This window comes from Rhinoraja longicauda, chromosome 4, assembly GCF_053455715.1.
Source record: "Rhinoraja longicauda isolate Sanriku21f chromosome 4, sRhiLon1.1, whole genome shotgun sequence".
NCBI classification, from domain to species: domain Eukaryota; kingdom Metazoa; phylum Chordata; class Chondrichthyes; order Rajiformes; family Arhynchobatidae; genus Rhinoraja; species Rhinoraja longicauda.
Genome location: NC_135956.1, coordinates 49,935,833 through 49,961,561, shown reverse-complemented (window position 1 = coordinate 49,961,561; position 25,729 = coordinate 49,935,833). Strand labels below are relative to the sequence as shown.

Genomic DNA, 25,729 nt, shown 5'->3' with positions numbered 1-25,729 from the left:
AGATGCATCCAGAGCCTGAAACAGAGTCACAGTGAGACATAAATTTACGGTTAGAATGGGCAGGAAAGGGAATGAACAGTGAGGATACTAGAATAGTAACACAAACTGCAAGAGAAAGCTAATAATTTCTATTATTTAATCCATGAGGAAAGACCTGTATTGTATGTGAATATAATTCATGGTTTAACATTGCCAATATATTCTGCTGTACACTCGTTGTAAAAAGAAATCAAGGGAGATGTGCTAGTAATTTGGTAATGTTATTATTGACAAATCTAATGTGTTTCCAAAATGGGTTAATGCAGAAAATATCCAAAGACACGCAAAAAGATTGAGCAACTTCGGACTGCTCTGAATCATGAGTCTCACACATTGCGGCCTCTTGTTTTTTCACACCGGCCTGCTAGATGGCTTATATGCCTGATTTGAATTTTTCACAGTATCTTAACAGTCTGTAAGTTTAAGTATATAGGATGAAATATATCTTGGCTTTATACCAATTAGTTCAAAATGTTCACTGACATTAACAAGACAGGCATTGATGGTTAAGCAGAACTATGCTTCAGACAAAATAAACACAAATGGTCTAGGAGCAACACTATAACTTCACGTAATTATGAGTGAAATTGCTTTCAAATTTGAAAGTTTAGTTACAGTGACAGAGTCTAAATACAGATCAAACTTTGCTGTGTGCTTAGAAATATGACGCTGCTCAAGCTGTTTATTTTCACCATAGATGAAATGCCTGGCAGCGACTCATGACATCTGTACCAAAGAAAGCTTTTGGAAAGGTCAAAATTGTACAGTAATTTTTCCTGATATTCCTTACTATTCATCACAAAGTGGGGCTTGTGAGAAAGACTTGCATTGATATGGTGCCTTTTTCAACCTTAGGATATCCCAGGGAGCTTTACAGTGACTGGTGTGCTTTGAAACATTGCCACAGCTACAATGTGCAAAGCACAGCAGCAGGGCCAGAAAAACTACAAGGAAATAAATAACTAGATCATCAGTTTTAAGTTTTGTTTGAAAGGTAAATCCTGGGACAGACAGCAGAAGTCTCTTACTCCTCTTTGGAATAGGGCTCTTTATATTTACATCAACCTGGAAGAGCAAATGAGGTCTCAGTTCAACACCTTAACTGAAAGATAGCACCTCTGACAGTGATGCATCTCGCAGTGCTGTACTGTGCCATGTATCAAATTTACATAGACTCATAGTTATTCAGCTTCGAAACATGGCCCATCGGCCCAACTCGTCTATGCCAACCAAGGTATCTATCAATTGCCTATGTTCTAGCTTTAAACTCCCCTAACTTGGGAAAGAAAATGTGATCATCCATATTATCTACACCTCTAATGATTTTATATACCTCTTTCAGGTCATCCCTCAACCTCCTTTGTACCAGCTTTCCCTTATAATGCAAGCACTCTGGTCTCCTTGTGAATCTTATGTCTCATGGTCTTAATGACTTATTTTCGATAGCGACTGAAATAGCTCACAATACTTCAAGTTCGGTCTTGCAAATAATTTGTACAGTTGTAACATGACGTGCCTAACCCTGTACTCATTGCTCTGACCAATGAAGGCAAGCGTGCTAAACACCTTCTTTACCACACTGTCTACCTATGTCACCATTTAACGGAACTATGTACTGCTGCATCTCTCTGTTTTACTATACTCTCCAGGGCCCTACCATTTATTTAATCTTAAATCTCTAAAGTAGGGTATGAACACATGGCCTTCTGACTTAATGATGAGAGTGGAAAGTTCTTAAGCATTGATTACAGACAACATAGCATTTGAAGACAAATCATTACGAAGTGAATTCTCCCGATAGGAATTACATTTATGCTGTTGTAATGTCAATAATGGCATGCCATTAGATCTCCAAGTCTGTTGTTTCTTGTTATTTGCTGGTAAAACTGTGGCAAAATATGGTGTACATTCTGACCCATTCCATTACTTTATTTGCTAAAGGAACGCAACCTGCAACTGGTAGAGCTGCTGCCTTACAGCATTCACCAGGTTCAATTCTGATCTTCGGTGCTGTTTGTTGAACAGCTGGATAGAGCTCTTAAGGATAGCGGAGTCAGAGGGTATGGGGAGAAGGCAGGAACGGGGTACTGATTGAGAATGATCAGCCATGATCACATTGAATGGCGGTGCTGGCTCGAAGGGCCGAATGGCCTCCTCCTGCACCTATTATTTATTATTATTTTTATTTTTATTTATTTATTTTTTCATATTTCAGATACAGCGTGGAAACAGGCCTTTTCGGCCCACCAAGTCTGCGCCGCCCAGCGATCCCCGCACATTAACACTATCCTACACACACTAGGGACAATTTATTGTCTATTGTCTATTGTTGGGAGTTTGCATATTCTCCCAGGTTTCAGCCTGGTGCTCCCACTTTCTCCTACATCACAAAAACATCACATAAATCTTGTTTAAAAACAAAGAAACCCTTTCATTTATTGTTGATTGGATAATTGGCACTGTCAAATGCTACGCCATCCTTCTCCCTAGTACTTAGGTGAGTGGTAGAATTTGGGGGGGAATTGATGGGGATGTGGGAGAATAGAACGTTGAGTGTGAATGGTTGCTTGGTGGTTGGCATGAAAGGCTGAGGGGCCTGTTTCAGGTCGACATGCATGACTGGGTGCTTTTGAACATCTGGCATCAGTTAGAAAGGAGATAGCTGTAATATCATCTGCAGATGAATAAATCTCAACAATAAATGGAAGGTGTTTCTTTTTTTTTTTAAACGAGATTAATTTTGGTAGTTCATGGGATGTGGCCATCTCTGGCCATTTTATTGACCATCCGTTATTTCCCTTGAGATGGTGGCGGCAAGCTGGATCCAGGAGCCCCAGCAGATGGTGTGATGAATGTACTCTCACAAGGCTTCAGTGTCAGATCCATCAAATATTTTGCTCTCAAAAGACACACTTAGTATCTGCAGCAGAATGTGGGACTTTAATGAGCTTTGCATTAGCACAAGGTGTGGCTGCTGAAGGGTTGAGGGTGTGGAGGGCACGGTGCTCCATTAAAATATATGGAAGCCCTTCTCAACAAAGTAATTAAAAATTTAGACATGCTGCCTGTCTGCCAAAGGCTTCTGAATTTGGCGATGCGATTTATGTGGCATGTATTGTACACACTTTCATTTTAAATAATTTAACTGCTTGTATTTATTGAATTGTTGCCTAGGAAGTGGCCCATGATAATAAGCTCTATTAGTTTTGTTCCCAAAGAAACATTTGCCTAAATCTGATGTCTGTTATAATATGATCGAGTCATTTATCCTTACCACTGCAGTTAGGAACTGCGTACAGAGACTGGGAGTGAACAATCGAGTCTCAACATATTTTTTGAGTAATGCAGGTCATATATTTCTTAATGCAATCCAGAAGTACATTAAAATGCCATCAGCCTGATTGTTATTAATCTTACTACTGCTTCTCCTCAGTCTGCAGCTGAGACGGGTCAGGTTTTCAAGTGTAGACAATTTATGAGCTCTTAAATAGATTCTGACACCATGAATTTCTGCCTCGGTCACTGCTGATTATTTTAAATCTGCTTTACTTCACCATACCCCCATAAAGTGACCATATCGTTGAAGAAAACTTGTGGTCATTTTATGGCATTGGCTTAGTGACTTGCAATCTTTTTAATATTTGAAGACCTACTTCAATGCCCATCAGGACACTGCTTCATTGTTTACAGTAGTATCCTAGTATGTCTGCTTTTATCCATCCAAACAGGATCAAAGGCTCCCTCTGGTGTCAAAGCCAACTTATACTGCCATGTAACCAATCACTGAAAACCATAAGCTTGGGATGAATGGGGTGACAAAGCCCTGTGCAAACAAGTTGGTAACTTTAAAAACATGACCGTGTCAGTGGTTAGCACTCTCATCTCCAGGTTTGAGGGGGTAGGGGACTCTGTTCAGATAGTTGAGCACAGAAAACCTGGGCATAATCTATTGGAGTTTGGGAGAAGGTCTTTGAGATGAGAGGTTAAACTGATGTCCCATCTCATGTGGATGCAAAAGATCCTGTAGCATAAAACTAAGCAAAGTCAAGACGTTATCCTCTGGTATTCCGTCCAATATTTATAAATGAAGCTGATCAGGTGGTCATTGTCACATTGCCGATTGAGGAGTTTGGTGCGTACAAATTGTCTGCCAGGATGACTGCAATGATAAGACTTCATTGGTTACATGCAATTTTGCACTATCCCGTGCTCATGAAAGGTGTGCATAAATGCATGTCTTGCTTTAGAAAATAGCATGAAAAATGGTAGAAGTGCCCAGGAAGTAAGGTAGAACCTGTGAAGATACAGATGTTTATCTGTAGATAGAAGATAGAAACAGGTTTAATGATTCAGATTGATCACCTTTCATCTGAATTGTTTCTCTCTTCATGGATACTGCTTGCCTGCTGAGGATTCCCAACATTTTCTATTTTATTTCATATTTCCTGCATTTACTTTTGGACTTTTCTTTATTTATAAACCTTAATTTACACCTAGCATCCTTCACAAGGGCCTATTCCAATATACCAATGATCGCTCACAGTTTTTTTGCCAGTAGCCAGACCACATGATTATTCTCTTTACAACATCAACACATTTTGGTTTCATATTTGCAACAGGTCCTCGATTCACCCACTCTGGGCAAAAGACTCTGTGCATCTACATAATCTATTCCTCTCATGATTTTATGCACCCTATAAGATCACCCCTCATCTTCCTGTGCTCCAAGGAATAGAGTCCCAGTCTACTCAACCTCTCCCTATAGCTCAGACACTCTAGTTCTGGCAAAATCCTTATAAATCTCTATACACTTTCCTGCTTGACATCTTTCCAATAACATCGTGCTCCGAACTGAACACAATACTAAATGCGGCCTCACCAACATCTTATACAACTGCAGCATGACCTCCCAACTTCTCTACTCAATATTCCTATGTCCCTATGTCCCTTCTTCTACTGTCTGAAGAAGGGTCTCGACTGGAAACATCACCTATTCCTTTTCTCCAGAGATGCTGACTGACCCGCTGAATTATTCCAGCATTTTTGTGTCTATCTTCAGTAGAATATATTGTTGGGGTGGGATGAAGATGTTGGTTGGGTAGCCTATCAATCTGCATTGATCGGTTGGGCTGAATGATCTGTATCTGGGCTATAAAATTGTCTCCATTTAAACCAATAGATTCTGCAATCATTTTAAAATACAGTCCAAATGTGTGCAGGTGAGTGGTGGAATCTGGATTGGGGTGAGGAGGGGGGTGGGGGGGGGGGGGGGGGGTAGGAGGTGTGTGGATGAGAATGCAGGACTAAAAATGGGATTTGTGTAGGATTAGTATTTTTGGGTGGTTGGTGGACTGAAGGAACTAGTTCCCTGCTGCATTTTTCTATGACTCCGATTTTGAAATGGATGTGGCTTCCTGTACACCTCTAAAATAGAACCCATGCCAACGTTCAACTGCTGCTTTTTTTAATTTGCTAATTTTTCTGGAAGTTGGAATTTCTGTGAAGACTATAATTTATTGCTCGTCCTCAATTGTGCTTAAGAAGTTGATGTTTTGCCACCTTCCCAAACTGTGGCAATCCTTCCGGTGAGGGTAGTCTGACATTGCTGCATGAACGTTAGGGACAGGTTTCTGGAATGGATCCCAGTTATGTCAAAGGAACAATGATATGTTTCCAGGTACAGTGTGTGACAAGGAGGGGGATTAGCCTGTTCCTCTTGACTTTCAAGCCCGTAGTGTTTCAGCATTCAGAGACACTATATTTATCTCAATGCTCATTTAATTCTGGACTTTATCCATTCTTCTTGTACTTTCAATTCTTCTTCATTTCTAACTTCTACGTTTTGTTATAGGGTCACTAAATTTCCTGAATTGCACACAGGGTGTACAGTGTTCCAAGGAGCTCATTATAATCATGGAGCCTTGAAGTCAGATTGTAAGGCACAGAAAATGCCCTTTGGCCCACCACATCCATGCCAAACGTTTTGTCCAGCTACACTAATGCCATTTGCCTACATCTATCCCTTGTCGATTTAGGTGACTATCTAAATGACTCTTAAAAGTACCAATTGTGTCTGATTCCAACAACCCCGCAGTAAGTGAGTTCCAGATATCAACCACTTGCTGCATAAAAAAGCTTACCTCCAAGATCTCCCTTGATATTTCTACCTCGCCTTAAAACAATGACCTCTTGTTTATATGACATACAATGGGAAAAAGATATACCTTTTCTATGTTAAAATTTTATCTACTTCTATTAGATCACCTCTCAGCTTCAATCGTTCTAGCGAAAACAGATCCAGTGTATCCAATCTCTCCCCATAGCTAAAGTCCTCCAATCCAGGCAACATCCTGGTGGATCTTGTCTCCATTCTCTCCAGCACCATCATTTCCTTGTCAAATCTAACTTCCGATGCGAACTCGATTTTATGTTATTTAGAAAGTTTGCGAGAAATTGGGCTGGCCCAGTCTAATAGCCTTCGTTATGTTGCCAGCTGTAGGCGAATCATTATATTTTAGTTCAATAAAGGGATGATTCGCTGTTGATCTTCCATAAAGCCTATCTGAAAATTATGATTCGATCAACATCTATTAGTTCTGAATTCAATGCCAAAAGAAAACTAAAATTCGAAAGGATAACACTCTTCTCCAAAGTTGAGTTGCCATGATGTCAAATCAACTCAATGGAAAGTATAATTCTCGAGAATTGTGTCCACAATCGTCAAAAAAGTCTTGTCAGCACATAGCAAACTGCCACTGAAACACTATGTTGACTTTAAAGTATCATTAGTATTAGTAACCAGGATTACAAGACATACAGTATGGCATGCATTTCAACATTCAGTCAGCAAATCTCACTCAAACATGAGTCTACTTTATCTTGCTTGCTTCTTGGTCAGGCATTTACACCAATCACTTACCCAAGAGAGTCCATTTAAGGTATATGATTATTCTGAATGTTATCTTTCCCCAGCATGGGGAGAATCTGAATGATGATAACGGGTTTGTTGCATAAAGACAGGAATGTCCGAACGCCATTCATTGAGAGGATGAATAGTTTGTGATCAAACTCCATCTGTCACCGTCTTTTCCTTTGTATCATTTAGCAGGTTAACAAAAATGTATCAATCTCGAAATTAGCAATTAACCTTCCATCAACTGCTATTTACAGAAGGCATTTGGAAATTTCCATCACATTCTAAGTTTCCCAACTTTATTGATGACAAGCCTGACTCTAAGTTTTAAACTATGACCCTTAATCTAACACTATCTAACCAATAGAAACTCTCCCTTTCTACTCTATCAGTTCTTAGTGACTTGATAATACAATCAAATTCTCCTTCAACTTTCTAAATTCCCAGAACACAACCCAAGGATATGTAATATAGAATGTTGCTTTTTGACATTTCAATGAAAATATCTTTCAATCATAGAAACATAGAAACATAGAAAATAGGTGCAGGAGGAGGCGATTTGGGCCTTTGAGCCAGCACCACCATTCATTGTGATCATGGCTGATCATCCACAATCAGTAACCTGTGCCTGCCTTCTCCCCATAATCCCTTGATTCCACTAGCCAGGTAAACTCTCATTCCATACGAATTCCTGAAATAAATTAATGTCCATCATAAAGTCAGATTCCATACTGATTTTTAAAATGAACTGATGCTTTAAAATGTGGCCTCCGATAAAAGAAATGAAAGGCTAATGAGCATTGCATTTGAATTATCTTTCTTTGGAGATATGGCCAAATCAAGTTGACTGGAAAGGCAACTGATCTTTATCAAGCTGAAGGCTTGAACATTTGAGTTCCTTGAATAAGGCTCACCATTGAGCCCAGTGGCTTTTGGAGAGAGGGACCACTTGCACTTCACATCTGGCCCATTAGGTTTAACACAGGGAGGGCAAATTGGTATTGTCATTTGAATGGGCCTATGTGCAAAAAAGTTTAGTACAAGTGGGCTTGAGTTATATTTTCAGGTTTTTTATTATTTTATAGAAAATAAGGTATTTTAATTAAATCTTTAAAAAAAAAGATTTAATTATTTAAATAAATTTGATTAGCTTTTTAATAATCTTGTTCTTAGAATTTTTGAGTTTTAAATATGTATTTTATTTTAGTGGTTATTTTTAGACACCCGATATTTTAATTTGTTTAGAATTTTTAAGGTTTTAATTACATTTGTTTATTGAAATTGTAATAATATTCTGCAACAATTATTTAAATGTATTTGCATAGCTTTTATTACTAATTATCCTTGAAAATTAATGTTTCAAATATATTTTTCATAATATTTTATTTTAATCATTTAAATCTATTTGAATAATGATAGAATCAAACAGTTACATGTATATACCAAGCACACAGGCCCTTTGGATAAATTAAACTATGGCGGTCAATGTGTTTCCTGAGCTTGTTCCATATGTTTGCAATGAGCCAATATTCCTGTAAACCTTTCTAATCAATGAACCAGTCCAAATGCCTTTTAAACATCATAATTGTGATTCTAATTTTTGATATTTTTGTAATTTAAAGTGTTTTAAATTAAAAAATAATTTTTATCCAATTATTTAAATCAATTCTATCATTAAAAAAATAATTAAAAGACTTTGACAGCTGGCAAAATGTTTATGGGTTTTGGGGCAAAGCCTCCAATATTTCCCCTCCATCACTTAGGGTCTTCGCTATCACAGGAGCCCCCTTGAGGGTTGTGGGAGGTGGGTGCAGGAGAATGTGATGGGACGTTGCCGGCAAAGCTCAGTTATCCCTCCACATCTGGAAAAGGACGGTGCAGGCTGCAGATGGGAGAGAGTCCAGGCAGCAGGCTGTGAGTCCAGGGAGATCTGATCATTATTCCAGCAGATGTTTGATTTTTTTCCAGCTGCCACTCATGTGACTGATGACTCAAACAATTGTGAAACGATATTTTGGGAAATAATCCTACTTCAAACACCGATACGAGCAAATGTTGAAATTGCTATGTGCTCTGTAACATGTCACATATATAAATGTATAACCAAGGACAGACCCTATCCGACAAAGATGATGGGATGACAAGGGGGATGTCAGTTAGTAGACACTGCTCCAGTATATCGAGTGTGCAGCTGACTCGACTTTGGAAATGGAGCCAAAATATGGTGGTGTCTGTATGTGTCGTATGCAAAAATAATTTCACTGTGCAGTTGCATATGTGACGAATAAAGCATTATTGAACCACTGAACCATTGAATGGTGGGATATTCATGGAAGGCTCTGATGACGTGAAACTTCCATTAGATGCATGCTGCATGTGAGCGATTTCACATCAAGCCTAGGATTTAAAAAATGCCTCAGAGACATAGGAAACTCTGGCTTCTTGTGATTCATGTCATGACCTTGGAGAGTCAGAGTCATACCAAACAGAAATGGGACCTTCGACCTACCATTTACATGCCACTCTTTTCACCCATCTTCATTAATTCCATTTGGCAACATTGGGACTCTATCTTTCCATTCCTTCCATATTTGTCTTCATATCTTAAATGTCCTTAAACACAGTAATTGTAAGATGTAATAGCAGTGCCTTTGGAAAGCAGTGACATGATCGGTTAAAGTCGGCATGGATTTATGAAGGGGAAATCATGCTTGATTAATCTTCTGGAATATTTTGAGGATGTAACAAGTAGAATGGATAAGGGAGAGCCAGTGGATGTGGTGTATCTGGACTTTCAAAAAGCCTTTGACAAGGTCCCAGACAAGAGTTTAGTGTGCAAAATTAGAGCACATGGTATTGTGGGTAAGGTATTGACATGGATAGAGAACTGGTTGGCCGACAGGAAGCAAAGAATAGGAATTAACGGGTCCTCTTCAGAATGGCAGGCAGTGACTAGTGGGGTGCCGCAAGGATCAGTGCTGGGACCCCAGTTATTTACAATCTACATCAACAATTTAGACGAGGGAATTAAATGTAACATCTCCAAATTTGCGGATGACACAAAGCTGGGTGGCAGAGTGAACTGCGAGGAGGATATTATGAGACTGTAGGGTGACTTGGATAGGTTGGGTGAGTGGGCAGATGCATGGCAGGTGCAGTATAATGTGGATAAATGTGAAGTTATCCACTTTGGTGGCAAGAGCAGGAAGGCAGATTATTATCTGGTGTCAAATTAGGAAAAGGGGAGGTGCAACGTGACCTGGGTGTGCTTGTACAACAATCACTGAAAGTAAGCATGCAGGTATACAGCAGGCAGTGAAGAAAGCTAATGGCATGTTGGCCTTCATTGTGAGAGGATTTGAGTTTAGGAGCAAGGAGGTCCCACTGCAGTTGTACAGGGACCTAGCGAGACCACACCTGGAGCATTGTGTGCAGTTTTGGTCTACTAATTTGAGGAAGGACATTCTTACAATTGAGAGAGTGCAGCGTAAGTTCACCAGGTTAATTCCCGGGATGGTGGGACTGACATATGAAGAGAGAATGGGTCGACTGGGCTTGTTTCCACTGGAATTTAGAAGGATGAGAGGGGATCTTATAGAAACATATAACATTCTTAAGGGATTGGACAGGCAAGATGCAGCACAAATGTTCCCCATGTTGGGGAGCCCAGAACCAGGGGGTCACAGTTTAGGAATAAGGCATAGGCTATTTAGGACTGAGGTGAGGAAAAACATTTTCACCCAGAGAGTTGTAATCTGCAGAATTCTCTGCCAATTACTGGATGGTTTATAGAGAGAGTTAGATTTCGCTCTTAAGGCTAACGGAATGAAGGGACATGGGAAATAAGCAGGAACGGAGTACTGTTTTAGGAGGATCAGCAATGTTCATATTGAATGGCAGTGCTGGTTAGAAGGGCCAAATGGCCTACTCATGCACCTATTTTTTATGTTTCTATGATTCTTCCAACTGTTCTGACAACATGTTCCATATATCAACCACACTCCATGTAAAAACAATTACCCCTCAGATTCCCTTTAAAATTTCTTCCTCTCACCTTAAACTTCTGCCCTTTTGTATTTAAGATCCTTACCATGGGAAAGAGATTTTAACTATATACTCTATCTATGCCTCATATAATCTTAAATCCTTCAAGTCCCTTGAACGTCCTGGATATTCCTAATTCTAGATGAGATTGATCTCAGTATTTAAACAAAAAATACCAATTCTCCTAGAGAGGAGTTTGGTCCACATTTACAGCAATGTACATGCAGAGAATTCCCCTGAACATTAATGGTGGTGTTTGTAAACAGGGCAGAGTCTGTCTGGAATCCACACTGCTTTGGTTTGACACTACAACTAGCAGCGTCAATGAAGTGGTTGACCAAAAGCTTCAGAAACATCTTCATATAAACATACTCTTTTTTTTGCATGTACACGCACCATAATCGAAAGTTGTTAAAGTCACCAAATTCTAATTTGTTTTTAGCATGACTGCTGCGAACATCCATTTAACTAATGCGATCCCTCTCCCAGAAAATATAAATTCTACATAGGGTTTTCGCTAATCACTGTCTTCAGTGTTACCACAATTCCCATTTCAAATCTAAACATTTTAGGAATTTTTCAACACTCCCTACCAAAAGCTACAAATTATTTGCAATGATGAGGAAACACTGGCTTCCTGTGATTCATGTTGTTAATTTACTATTTTTAAAATTTTGAATCAATTACAAAGGGCTATTTGTTCTAATGCAACTTAGTATTCAGAACAGGCTTTTTAATTATAACGTCTCATTCTGTGGGAACAGGCACTTCTGGGCACTTAGAAAAATAATTATCAACAATGGACTTGTCGTAAAATAAGGAAAATAGTTCATACATTCTCTTTAGAGCATAGTAAAGCTAGAATATTGCACGGGTGATGCTCATTGTACATTAAGCGGCTATTTTTCAACAAAGTAGACATGGGACATATAAATATTACACTGTACAATAAAATCTTTATCCGCTGCTGACAATGCAAAACATCACAAGGCTCCCTACTTAAGAACTCTCCATGATATTGCTGTCAACCTTCAGTCTATAAACTGTCCTTAAAAAATCCTCTGTTGGAAACATGGGCTATATTAACAAAACTAAAATGACCACTGCATCACTGTGTGTACTCTAGCCCTGCGAATGAAGCAATTCGTGGCTGAATAGTGCACCTTCTGAAATCTTGAAATACTTGCAAGGAGATGTGCTGAAGCTTGGTGCAGCCATTGCAAACTCTGTATGGGATAATCACAGCTTAGGTGCTCAATTTAGGTCCACAATCTTTTTGGCATAGATTCATAGACCAAAGAAATATGTGACACAGAAATAAGACATAAGATCCATCTTATACATGTTGGCCAAAGAATAAAGTTATTTAGGCAAATCGCACTCCCCCGCTCTTAGTCCTCCAGAGCCATGTGGGTTATGGCTCATCAAATGGCCACACTTTAGGATTTCCACAACCACAAGAATTTCAGACAGTGAATTCCATGTTCCCAACAGTCAATGGAAGAAATATATCTGCTCTAATCATTCTATAATTGCTTTAAAAATACGACTCTCACTTATTGGCACACAGCAGACCTGTACTCTGATTAAAGACAGTTCTCTTCAGCTCCCTCAATGTTCAAACATCATTCTGAAAATAATTGATAACTTAAACAAAATACCTTGAGATAATATCCACTAATCCACTGTCAAACCCGATTCTCACTCATTGCTCTGAAGTTAGATAAAGAATAAAATAGTCATGAATACATTTTTCATGGAACTCTGTGCTCCCTAAAAACATAAAGTTTCAGAAGGTCATTAAGGTCACAGAAAGCATCTTTGCTAATTGCATTTGTTTTATTTTTAGAAGGAGAAATTATTGGACTTTCAAACAAATGGTCTCCAATTATCTCACCTTACTGTCAACTTGCTTTGTTGGTATTTTTTAAAAATGCACTCATTGCAACAAATGTTCTCATTGCCTCCAGCTACGGTATGGAGGGGACGAGCAGATACCTCGTGTTTCGGGACGGTTGTCTGCTTGCACTTTGATGGTAGGCTCTGGGAAGTGGTGTAAAGATTGAACTTCAAATGTCACTGCTCTCTTTTGGGTTAAAGAGTGGCAATAATTGTTAATGTTGCTGTGCCACGACTGCACTGAATCATAGAATCATACAGCACAGAAAACGCTCTGCTACCTTCCCAGTCCAGTCTGACCACTAAACACTCATTAGGAATCCTACACTAATCCTGCCTTATTCTCCTCACATTTCCATCAACTCCCCCTAGTTTTTACCGCAGACCCACATGCTTGGGGCAATTTACAGTGGTCAATTAACCTATCAATCTGCACGTTCCCTGTAAAGTGGGAGGAAAACAAAGACCCATATGGTCACAGGGATAATGTGCAAATTTCATACAGACAGCACTGGAGGTTGGAATGGAACCTGTGTTCCTGGAAGTGTGGTGCAGCAGTCATACTAATTGCTTCTTGCTAACCATCAGATGTGCAAAAAACAGAGATTCCATCTCTCCACGTGGAAATGGAATGGGAATTGACCAGAAATATCAGGGATATCCATACTATCATTGGTCCAAATACATGCTCCATTTCCTGCACATAGATTCCCTCACTTTCACCTCCTTCTGCAGCTAAAGTGTCAGTCTGAATCAGATTGCTCATCACCCTGGTTTCTCACTTGACCACGATCTGACCATCCATATTCTTTCCATCACCACACTACCACTCATCAGCTTCTGCATATCACACATCTCCTCTGCTGAAACATGCATCTATGTGTTTGATGCCAATGGAATTCTATACTATATTGATCAGCATTCTATTGTCTATTTTTCATATACTTGAGCTTATTCAAAACTGTGCTGACCTTACTTTATTTTGTTACAAGTTCAATTTGCTCATTCTTCCTCTGCTTTCTAACCAATATTGCTACCCTATCTAACAATACCTCAATTTACTGTGTTGCAATCTTTCTGCACTCTGGTCTGTTTTCCATCTGGTCCTATGGCCAACACATCCTCCTCCCCAACCCCAACCTGAGATCTCTGCATTGGATGCCAAAAAATCCACTTGAACTGATGCATGGGAAATGGCCGTAGTTCTAATGAAAGATCTTGGGACTGAAATGTTAAGTGTTTTTCCATCCACAGATTCTACCTGTCCTGTAAGTATTTCCAATATTTTCTGTTTTATTTCAGATATCCAACAACTACAGAGTTTTAAATTTTGTGGAAAAAGGAGGGTATTTTTGAGAGGTAGCTTTCTTTTTCCCCCCAAGGTCAATGACAAAGAGTGTTATTTCACTGACCACTATAAAATTTGACCCATAAAGTCAGATAATATACCACTTCATTAAGATTATGCCATAATAAGGGAATAATCATAATACAGAAACAAAAAACCTGTAGCCCTTTGAATCATACAGTGATTAATTAAATTACTTTAAGAGTGAATAAAATAATATGATTTAATTGTTGATGTGGGTTTTTTTGATGGTGTGTGGTGGTTAGTTACGAGAATGCAGGAAATATTATTTGGCTTAGTACACCTCGATTCATCTTATTTCAGGGAATGCTTGGGAGCGAAATGGTGCAGAGCAACGATGTGACAAACCTCCAGTGCCAAGGCTGCAAATGAAAAGTTGCTGGAAGTCATGTCAGCAGGAGGAAACAAATTTGGACAGGCAAATTAACATGCCTTAATGTCAACTATCCAATTTTGTGAATGGGCTCTCTGTTTCCTGCCCAACTTCGAGCTTTCCACCAAAAAAAACAGGTGTCTAGCACTGTTCCTTCTCAAGGAGATTCGGGAGACTTGGAGTTGGTTCACAGCTAAACCAACAGCCAGGGAACATGCAATATACATTACTGAATGATGCAAGATACCAGAGTCTCTGGTTGACAGGTTTTCAAACTTCCTTCATTTGCCAATGCTTTATGATTGAGGGGTGCAATGCATAAAGTAATAAGTTTAGTTTATGATGAACAGACTCTGCAGAATCGTAATTTAAGATTAAATTCTTCTCAGTTTATCAAAGCCAAAACTGCATTTAACAAATCTTACTGTGTTATTTGAAGAAGTTATTGATTAGATGTAGATTTATCCTGTATGGGCATTCATGTTTTTTTAAAAGGGCACCTGAAAAAGAAATTACAGGCATATGGTACAAACCATAAAGGAACAAAGACATGCAGAGACGAAGCAGCATTTAGACACAGAGGAAAGGAATAAGGTGAGCACTGTTCTCAATTCCAAATGGAGAGGACTTGGACATTAATACAGGAACCATATTTTGAAATCTGCAGGCAATTGACAATTGGGATTGGTTTAGTGGGGAGCAAAACACAGAAATACAGATGTGACAGATGTGGATCTGTGAGGGAATAGATTCTAGTTGAAAATAGAAGAATAGAAACATCGATGTATGGGGTAGTCCATAGGGTTAAATACATAATTCTCTGTGAATGACAAAGATAAATTCTTTAACAAACAGAGAGAGACCAGCATTATTCTGTGTTTCATCAAATGGGTATGGACTGCATGAACAGTGAATTAAATATTTGCCCTAATACTGGTTGGGCCACAATTTGAGTGATTTTATAGTGTAAAGTATTATTATTTATGAAGGATTCACGTCACAATTGGCTTATGAAGTATCCTCAAGTCAGTGCCTGACTATAGCTATAATGGGACATTTAAACCTCAATATAAAATGTTAATAAAAGAGATAATTAGTCTAGAATATCCATGCAGGTATTTTGAAAGAACTTTCCAGTTGTCCTTATCTTCTCTCCCCATAATCCATGTACAGCAGATAATTCCTTTCCAGTTCCCTTTGGGAATTACAATTTACTCGTCTTCTACTGCTCTTTCATGTTTAAATTACAGCATTTAGTTTAATGCTGTAATCCCGAGGACACTGTAAGAGGCACCTCTAAGGTACAAAGTTTGTCAAATGAAAGTTCCCAAGTTGATTTCTAGAATTAAGGGGTTAGTGTATGAACAGAAGTTTGGACAAGCTAGGCCTACACTTGGAATTTAGAAGAATGGAAATGTGATCTCAGTGAAACAGATTCTGAGGGGAATTGGCAGGGTGGATGCTGAGAGAATATTTCCTCTAGCAAAGGTATCAACAACTTGGGTAATGGTTTCAGAATTATGGGTCTCTGAGTGAAGATAAACACTTCTTTTCTCAGAGGGTCAGCACTCTTTGCCACTCCAGAGAGTTGCGGAGGCACTAGCACTATCCTACACACTAGAGACAATTTACAGAAGCCAATTAACCAACAAACCTGTACGTCTTTGGAGCTTGAGAGGAAACCGGAACACACAGAGAAAACCCACGCAGTCACAGGGAGAACGTACAAACTCTGTACTGACAGCACCCATAGTCAGGATTGAACCTGGGTCACTGGCTCGGTAAGGCAGCAGCTCTACCACTGCACACTGTGCCACCCCAACTTCCTGCTTACCAGGGCCATGGTTGCCTCACGCCCGTCCCACTCACCAGTTCTCATGCTTCCTTCTAATTTACCGGGGTTCAAGATACCACGCTTCCTTCTGATATGTTGGGCCCTTGGTTCCCATCTCTTTTCCCACTCCCAGGACTCTAGTTCCTCTGCTTTCTTCCAACTTGCCAGGATCAGTTCCCACACTCTCTTTCAATAAGCCGGAATCTTGATTCCCATGCTTTCTTTTGATTTATTGGGGCCCCAGTTTCCATGCTTCCTTTCAACTTCTGGGGATTCAGCTCCTGCGGTCCCTTATAAATGATTGGGTTTACTGTGCTTTATTTTAATAGCATGTAACATCTAATTAAAGATGTGTCAGGGTATGAATAGGAATAGCATTCCATTATCTGGAAAATCTGCTCATGTGGCACCACCAAAGTCCCAATTGTACCAAATTATTGGAGTTTTACTGCACTGACAAATTCTCGGCAATTAATTTAAATGCACGGGTTCAAATCCTGTCTGGGAAAGTTTAAATTCAAGTAACACATTGAGAATTAGTATCCCAACCATTTAAGAAATGGCTTAGCAAGTCTCTCAGTTCCAGAGAAATTGGGGTGGATCATAAAACATCTTCTCGTTCCATGAATAAAATAAAATGATTGATTTTATGCACAAAACTATCCTCCACTGGCTGCATTTCCCTGGGAATAAAATGCCCTACTTTTATTGGGAAAAGTTGCTCAGTTGTTTTCCAAGTAAATGGACTTTGTTTGCTACATAATAGGCTGTTTGCAGCAAGCAATGTGTCCGTACCAACCTCCGTTGTAATGGCTGAAGCAGTATTTCCCCTGGTTGGAAAATCTATGAGAATTTAAAATTATCACTAAGGCAGTCGGGGGAACCATGAAGAGATTTTTACTTTTATTATCTAGAAAATTGTCAGAACCCAGAATGCTTTAACACAAGGGTGGCTGAGGCAGAAACCAGTGCATTCTTTAAGAAAAAAAAGATAAATATTTGAAGCAGAAGATTCAGGACTGGCGTTTAATTTTGGACTGCTCTTGCAAAGTTGACATTGTTACAGCCCTCATTCTTTGCTCCAGGCTTCTTCCCTTGATAAATGCATTTCATTTTGTGTTTGTATACACCCATTAAAGTTCAAATAACACTTTCTTTTGGCAAAAGGAGATTTAATTAAGAAGTTTACGATTTTTTTCCCGTAAAAACATGTCTTACTAGCCAAGCTGTGACTAACACTTAAAGCATTTTTCCAGTGTTGACCCAATGGAAACACAAACTTATAGTTTGTTCACTCTCACACTGTGCCCATTCCAAGGTGTCTGGGTAGACATTTCTCACTTTTGGAACTAGAAACAACATTACCAAAGGAGAAACAGCTATTTTTGATGCATCAGTAACTGGCTCTGTGCAATCATCAGAGCTTCTATTAGTATCACTTAAAACCACCAGAATACCAATAATTCTTTTTTACCTTTCCTAGGAACTTCAGCAGTTAGCTATTATGCTGTTTACCCTGGCCAGTAATCTGGTGGTGAGAATACGTATCCTTAATTAAACACTCTACATCAGAATCTTTGGATATGCAATGCACACGTGACTCCCTTTCCAACTCAATTTCCGCTGAAGATGTAAACCTACCGTACTTTGTTCTTATGTTACCCAAATTCCATCAGTAAAGAGAAGTATTTCTGAAGTATTTTCCCACACCAGGTGAAAGCATTTTCTGAAAGGACTCTCCTCATCGCCTTGGAAGAACTCTGACAGAATTTACTGAAGAAAAACTGTAGCCACTTACATTCACATTGGGGTTAGCTCCCAGCTATATGTAGCCACTCTTTTTATCGCTAAATGTTACCATATTTTAGAGCATCGACAGGTACAATTCAAATTCTAGATAAAAATTGCTTGTACTGTCGCACTTCGTTCCCAATCCAGCAGTCTAGCTCCTTAAGGCATTAGAGCCTGTGGTTTTATCTGTCTTGTTTATCACTCAACATCCTGACTGTTTCAAAGAACGATCAGGAGTTAGCATGAACCGGCTTTTATAAAACAAAGTTCAGAAGAGATAGGTCTAGAAATTCGGGTACACCCAAATGCATTGTTGGGTGGTGTTGCACAGAAGGAGAATTGGCCTTACTAATCATGCCCCCCCCCCCCAAACCATTGTGCAACCTTTAGTTTGCATAAAAAGGTATGAGCTGGAGGCTGATGCCAAGGCAGAGTTATGGAGATTGGATGACAACAACCTTACCCCGTTTGGGGGTAGACACAAAATGTTGGAGTAACTCAGCGGGTCAGGCAGCATATCTGGAGAGAAGGAATGAGTGACATTTCGGATTGAGACCCTTCTTCAGACTGATGTCAGTGGAGGGGGTGGGACAAAGATGTAGTCGGAGACAGGAAGACTAGTGGGAGAATTGGGAAAGGGAGGGAATAGAGAGGGAAAGCAGGGACTATCTGAAGTTAGAGATGTCAATGTTCATACCGTTGGGGTGTAAACTACCCAAGCAAAATATGAGGTGCTGTTCCTCCAATTTGCGTTGGACCTCACTCTGACAATGGAGGAGGCCCAGGACAGAAAGGTCAGATTGGGAATGAGAGGGGGAGTTGAAGTGATGAGCCACCGGGAGATCAGGTAGGTTAAGACAGACTGAGCGGAGGTGTTCAGCGAAACGATCGCCCAGCCTGCGCTTGGTCTCACCAATGTAGAGAAGTTGACACCTGGAACAGGGGATACAGTAGGAGGTTGGAGGAGGTGCAGGTGAACCTCTGCCTCCACTGGCAGTTCATTCCATACACCCAGCACCCTTTGTGAGAAAAAAGTTATCCCTCAGGTTCCTATCAAATCTTTTACCCCCTCACCATCAATCTATGTCCTCTGGTTCTTGAATCCTCAACATAACAGAGTTCGACAGTGGCCACATAGAAAGATCCTGAGGTGAGGAGATTAAATTTCATGATGATATTGACTTCCGCACACATTAGTTTACACACACTGTGTGTGGTGAAGATCTTCTCACAAAATGGCAATATACAATAGGTGCAGGAGTAGGCCATTCAACCCTTCGAGCCAGCACCGCCATTCACTGTGATCATGGCTGATCATCCACAATCAGTACCCTGTTCCTGCCTTCTCCCCATATCCCCTGCATCTGCTATCATTAAGAGCTCTATCTAACTCTCTCTTGAAAGCATCCAGAGAATTGGCCTCCACTGCCTTCTGAGGCAGATAATTCCACAGTTTCACAACTCTCTGAGTGAAAAAGGTCATCCTCATCTCCTTTCTAAATGGCCTACCTCTTATTCTTAAACTGTGGTCCCTGGTTCGGGACTCCCCCAACATCGGGAACATGTTTCCTGCCTCTAGCATGTCCAATCCCTTAATAATCTTATATGTTTCAATAAGATCCCCTCTCATCCTTCTAAATTCCAGAGCATACAAGCCCAGTCGCTCTAGTCTTTCAACGTACGACAGTCTGGCCATTCCAGGAATTAACCTCGTGAACCTACGCTGCACTCCTTCAATAGCAAGAATGCCCTTCCTCAAGTTTGGAGACCAAATCTCTGCACATCTCCGTCACATATCTCTGCACTCACAGACAGGAGGATTGGAGCTTCTTGAATACATTGTTCACCAGAGATGCCCTGGGGGAAATATGATGTTTCCAAGTTCTTTGGGAGAAGACCCTTCACTATCATTGCCTCCAGCTCCACAGTCCTCAACTTACCCGGAAGGTAAGTCTTTATCACAATGACACTTGGAGAACTGGCAGTGGTGTCATATTATCTCAGCAGTGAAATGTTGGTCAGTTAAAATGGGACGCATTTCCTTCTGGCACGTATTATAGATCATTGAAAACATAGAACTGCACAGGACAGGCCATTTTGCCCATAATGTCCATGCAGACCATGATGCCAATTTAAAGTTAGCCCATCCGCCGACACATGGTCAATATTCCTTCATTCCCTGCTTGTTCATTTGCCAGTCTAAACGTCTTAAACATTGCTATTGTATCTGCTTCAACCATCTCGCATTGGCAGCGCATTCCAAGCACCTACCACTGCGTGAAAAAACCTGCCTCATAAATCTCCTTTCGCCCTCTCATCTTAAAACTATGCCCTTTAGTATTTGAAAACATCGTCACCCATTGAGGGGAGAGAATGCAAACCAATTGTGACAAATGCCATTAATGCATTTAAGGCCAATTTTAGATGTGAGCAACAGAGATGATGATACAATGAGATGAATTTGTGTGGAAGGTGGTTGGCATGGAGTGCATGAATTAGTTTGGCTGATTGATTTATTTTGATACAGTAAATGCCATATAACTAATCAGATAAATTTATGTAATTTTTAAAAACACACACGGCCAATGTGATGAAAAAGAAAATTCTACAAAAGTTTGAGCCTCCTTGGACCTCCTGAGCAATGCTTTACATACCCATGCAGTTAATTTGCAGTGTATAGCAACATATTAGTGTTGTCCATCCCGCTCTGTTTTTAAAAAAATAATACAAAATTGATAACTGCTCTATAAATGCTACATATTTACACTACATCGAATCCTACATATTCACACTCATACGGTGATCATAACAGATCAAACATCTTTTGTATTATTACCTGATTCTTCCTTGTATAAAATTGCTGATACCACTTTTGAATAGTACCGAGGGATCTCACTTCTGTCTAGATTTCTAAAAGTGTATAAGACATTTCCAAGGATTTTATACTTTTATATTTGAATTCAGAATGAATGGTCTATTATCTGAACAGCAATACTAACAATAAGGATCAATAGATAGTTGGACACAACGGAAAGTAAATGTTTTGAGGATTAGATGGAGAACAGGGTAAGATATCACCAGGGGGCGCCGTACGATGGCTGCCTCGCCAACAGTCTGTCTCGTCTTTTTCCTTCTTTGTGTTTTTAGTTTGTTGTAAAATGTATATTTTCGTTTATCTTTAGTTTTGTGTTATGTGTGGAGACGTGGAGGGGGGTGGGGGAAACTTATTTTATCTCTTTCCTCGACGGAGATGCGACTTTTTCCATGACGTATCTGTCTGCACTGCGGCCTAACATCGTGGAGTTGGTGGCTTCTTGCTGGGACCTTGGGAGCTCCAACCGTGGAGGCCTGAGGACTTAACATTGTGAGCTGGCGATCCCTTTGCCAGGGATTGACCTCAGAGCTCCAACCGCGGGAGCCTGTGGACTTTAACAATGTGGAGCTCGCTGTCCCTGGTTAGCGACCGACTTCGGGGGCTCCAAGGCGGGAGCTACAACCGCCCCGATCGCGGGAGCTTCAATCACCCTGACATGGGTGCTTCGATCGCAGGCTGCGGGAGCTTCAATCGCCCTGACTGCAGATGGTTCGACTACCCCGACCGCAGGAGAAAAGGAGGAAAGAAGATCAGACTTTATTGCCTTCCATCACAGTGGGGAATGAGGAGCCGCTGTGGTGGATGTTTATGTCAAATTTTTATGTACTTGTGTGTCTTGTTGCTTTTCTGGTATGACTGTATGGAAAACCAAATTCCTCGTATGTTGCAAAACATACTTTGCTAATAAATTACAATTATGATTATGATATGAAATTTGCCATGATCGTATTGAATGCATGTATAGTCTCAACAGATCTGCTTCTATTTCTTATGTTCTGGTTATGTAATATTCCTTGCTGATTAATTGAGAGCACTTGATGCACAAAGGCACTGCAGCCCAAACAATATATGTATATGGACTTATTGTCAATACACCACAAATATGTAGAAATTTGCCAATTATATAAGGCCAAGCACCGAGCATGATGATGTGTGCATCACTACTTATGCAAATTCACTTTCCACAAATAAAAATTGTTGTAAATTTACCTCATCCGATGAAAAAAGAATTCTATATCTAAGCCTTCGAGTTTAAATTGAGATATACGTCAGGTGTACAACTAACATTAAATTACATATATATATACATTTATTTTTTCATATCTTTGTCTATATATCTTCATCAATATATCTATATATTTCATATATTTAGCTATATATCTTTATCTATATATCCATATCTATATCTATATATAGATAGTGGACACAAAAAGCTGGAGTAACTCAGCGGACAGGCAGCATCTCTGGAGAAAAGGAATGGGTGATGTTTCGGGTCGAGACCCTTAAATAAAACTCTAAAATTGCCCTTCCATGTCATCACAACTGGTTATGTGAACATGTTATTCTATGCAAAGAACAGTCTTAAACTTGGCGTCCTGTCCTCTAGTTGTTAATTCCCTTACCCTGGCAAAACACTGTGCATTGACCTTATTTCTTCCCCTTATGATGTCATGCACCTCTATAAGATCACTCCTTGGTTTCCCGTACTTCATGGAATAAAGTGCTAGCCTGCCCAAACTTCTCTATAGATCATCCCCTCGAGTCCTGGCAACATCCTCCTAAATCTTCATTGCACTCTTTCCAGTTTCATGGCATCTTTCCTTGAGCAGGGTGACCAAAACTGAACACAACACTCCTATTGCAGCCTCATCAACATCTTGTACAACTGTACCATAACGTCTGAAGAAGAGTCTCGACCCGAAACGTCACCCACTCCTTCTCTCCAGAGATTCTGCCTGTCCCGCTGAGTTACACCAGCTTTTTGTGACTATCTTCGGTTCAAACCAGCATCTGCAGTTCCTTCCTACACACGTCCCAACTTCTGTATTCAGTTCCTTGAATGATGAAGGCAAGCATGCCAAAAAATCTTCTTCACCACCCTATCTACCTGCAATGCCACATTCTGGAAACTTTCGATGTCAAGCTCGTGCCCTGGTTTGACTTCCCAAAATACAACAGATCGGAATAAACTCAATTTGCCATTCCTCTGGGCACATGCCCACCTGATCAAGATCTTGCTGCAATTCTTGATAACCATCTTCACTGTCGATTATACCACCTGCTTTTGTGTCACCGTAAAATTACTAATCATGCCTTATACATCCTCAGCCAAATCGTTGATATAGATGACAAACAACAACGGGCCCAGTGCCGATCCCTGAGATATACCACTAGTCAAAGGGTTCTAGTGTTAAAAACAACCTTCCAACAGCACACTTTCTTTCTGACCATGAAGCCAATTTTGATTCCAGCTCCCTGAATCCCATGTGATCAACCTTCCAAAGCAGCCTACCATTTGGAAATCTTTTCAAGGCCTTGCTGAAGTCCATTTGGACTACGTCTGCGGCCATGCCATCATGAACCTTCTTGGCTATTTCTCTGAGACATGATCTCCCTGCTGACTATGCCTAATCAACTCTCGTCCTTCCAAATACGTACATCTCATTCCTGAGAATCCTCTCCAGTTACTTACCTACCAGAGATGTTCGTCGCAGGTCTCCAGTACTAATTAATTGATTGAAGTTAGGTCAAACAACAATACATTGCAATTGGACCCTGGTATTTGGTCCTTTAAACAGTTTGTCTTTTCCCTCTGAATGTCATAGCCTAAATTTACATTATGTCTATAATGTCTATATTATGTCTATAATATAGGGCGGCACGGTGGCGCAGCGGTAGAGTTGCTGCCTTACAGCGAATGCAGCGCCGGAGACTCAGGTTCGATCCTGACTATGGGCGTCGTCTGTATGGAGTTTGTACGTTCTCCCCATGACCTGCGTAGGTTTTCTCCGAGATCTTCAGTTTCCTCCCACACTCCAAAGACGTAAGGTATGTAGGTTAATTGGCTGGGTAAATGTAAAAATTGTCCCTATTGGGTGTAGGATAGTGTTAATGTGCGGGGATCACTGGGCGGCACGGACTTGGTGGTCCGAAAAGGCCTGTTTCCGGCTGTATATATATGATGATGATGATGATGATAGTACAAGCACCCAAGACACTTCATATGCTATCCAAGAAAAAATAATACCAATCCACACAGGGAGATATTAGGACAGACAACCGAGGATAAAGTGCACTTTGAGGAACATCTTATCCAAGGGGAGCATGGTAGAGCTAGTGTTTTAGGGATGGAGAGTAGTAGGGGGGTGGCAGGTCTCCAGAAACTATGGCCCTCACAGCCTGAGGTATGGGAATTCAATTCAGGGGAAAGTAAAATGCCTGAATTGGAACATGATAGATATGTAGCCATTTCAATGTAAGCAGTTACCATTAGCTGGTAGATAGGAAAAGCGCTGACTTTGACTCCTCTTCCGTTTCCCATTGCAGACATAGAAATAAACTTGAACAGGGCTGGTAATGCGCTGGTTCCGATAGGGCGGAATTTCAACAATGAGTGTATTCTGCAACCAAGAAAATAAAAAAAAGACTTGATAAAATGCTCAGAAGACCATCTGCAGATTCTGCAGTGAATTAGATTCATTGAGTCATGCAGCATGGAAACAGGCCTTTCAGACCATTGAGCCCATGTCGACCTTCATGCACCAGTTTACACTACAATCAACATTTCTACGCACATTCCTTTAATTTTACCCCCAGATTTTACTATTCACTATACACCAGAGACAATTTCCAATGGCCAATTGTTCTGTCAGCCTGAACATCTTTGGGATTGGGAGGAAACCTGAGTAACCTGTGGAAATCCCCAGAGTCCTACAGGGACAATATGTAAAATCTACCAGACAGCAGCAGAGAACAGAATTTAACCCAGGTCCTGGAGTTGAGCGTTAGCAGCACTGCGCCACCTTAAATTCGTAAAGTTGTGATCGTGGGACAAAAACTTGAGGATTAATCAGTACCATGAATTGCAAACATTTGGTAGCCTATAGTTGCACAATGATGCAAGCACGTTGATGAGAGATCTTAATGCACATACGGAGGCTTAGTCCCCATCAATACTCTAGTGGCATTGACTGAGAATTTGCCATGGGCATAAAAAGGAGTAAAAGCAGCAGTCACTCCTATTCAATCTAATACAGGGACAAAGGCATCATGTGTGACAGGATTTAGATTTAGATTTAGAGATAGAGCGTGGAAACAGGCCATTCGGCCCACCGGGTCCGCGCCGCCCAGCGATCCCCGCACATTAACACTATCCTACACACACTAGGGACAATTTTTACATTTGCCCAGCCAATTAACCTACATACCTGTACGTCTTTGGAGTGTGGGAGGAAACCGAAGATCTCGGAGAAAACCTACGCAGGTCACGGGGAGAACGTACAAACTCCGTACAGACGGCGCCCGTAGTCAGGATCGAACCTGAGTCTCCGGCGCTGCATTCGCTGTAAGGCAGCAACTCTACCGCTGCGCCA

The 25,729-nt window shown here is 40.4% G+C and overlaps 1 protein-coding gene across 2 annotated transcripts in view; it reads right to left on the bottom strand.

The window, feature by feature from the left end:
• nfatc1 (nuclear factor of activated T cells 1) overlaps positions 1-25,729 on the bottom strand; it is a 204,182-nt gene that overhangs the window by 102,987 nt on the left and 75,466 nt on the right. For both annotated transcript variants that reach the window (XM_078398631.1, XM_078398632.1), the window contains exon 8: positions 24,625-24,757. In XM_078398631.1, coding sequence (XP_078254757.1) covers positions 24,625-24,757 — 133 coding nt within the window. The remainder of the gene's footprint in view (positions 1-24,624; positions 24,758-25,729) is intronic.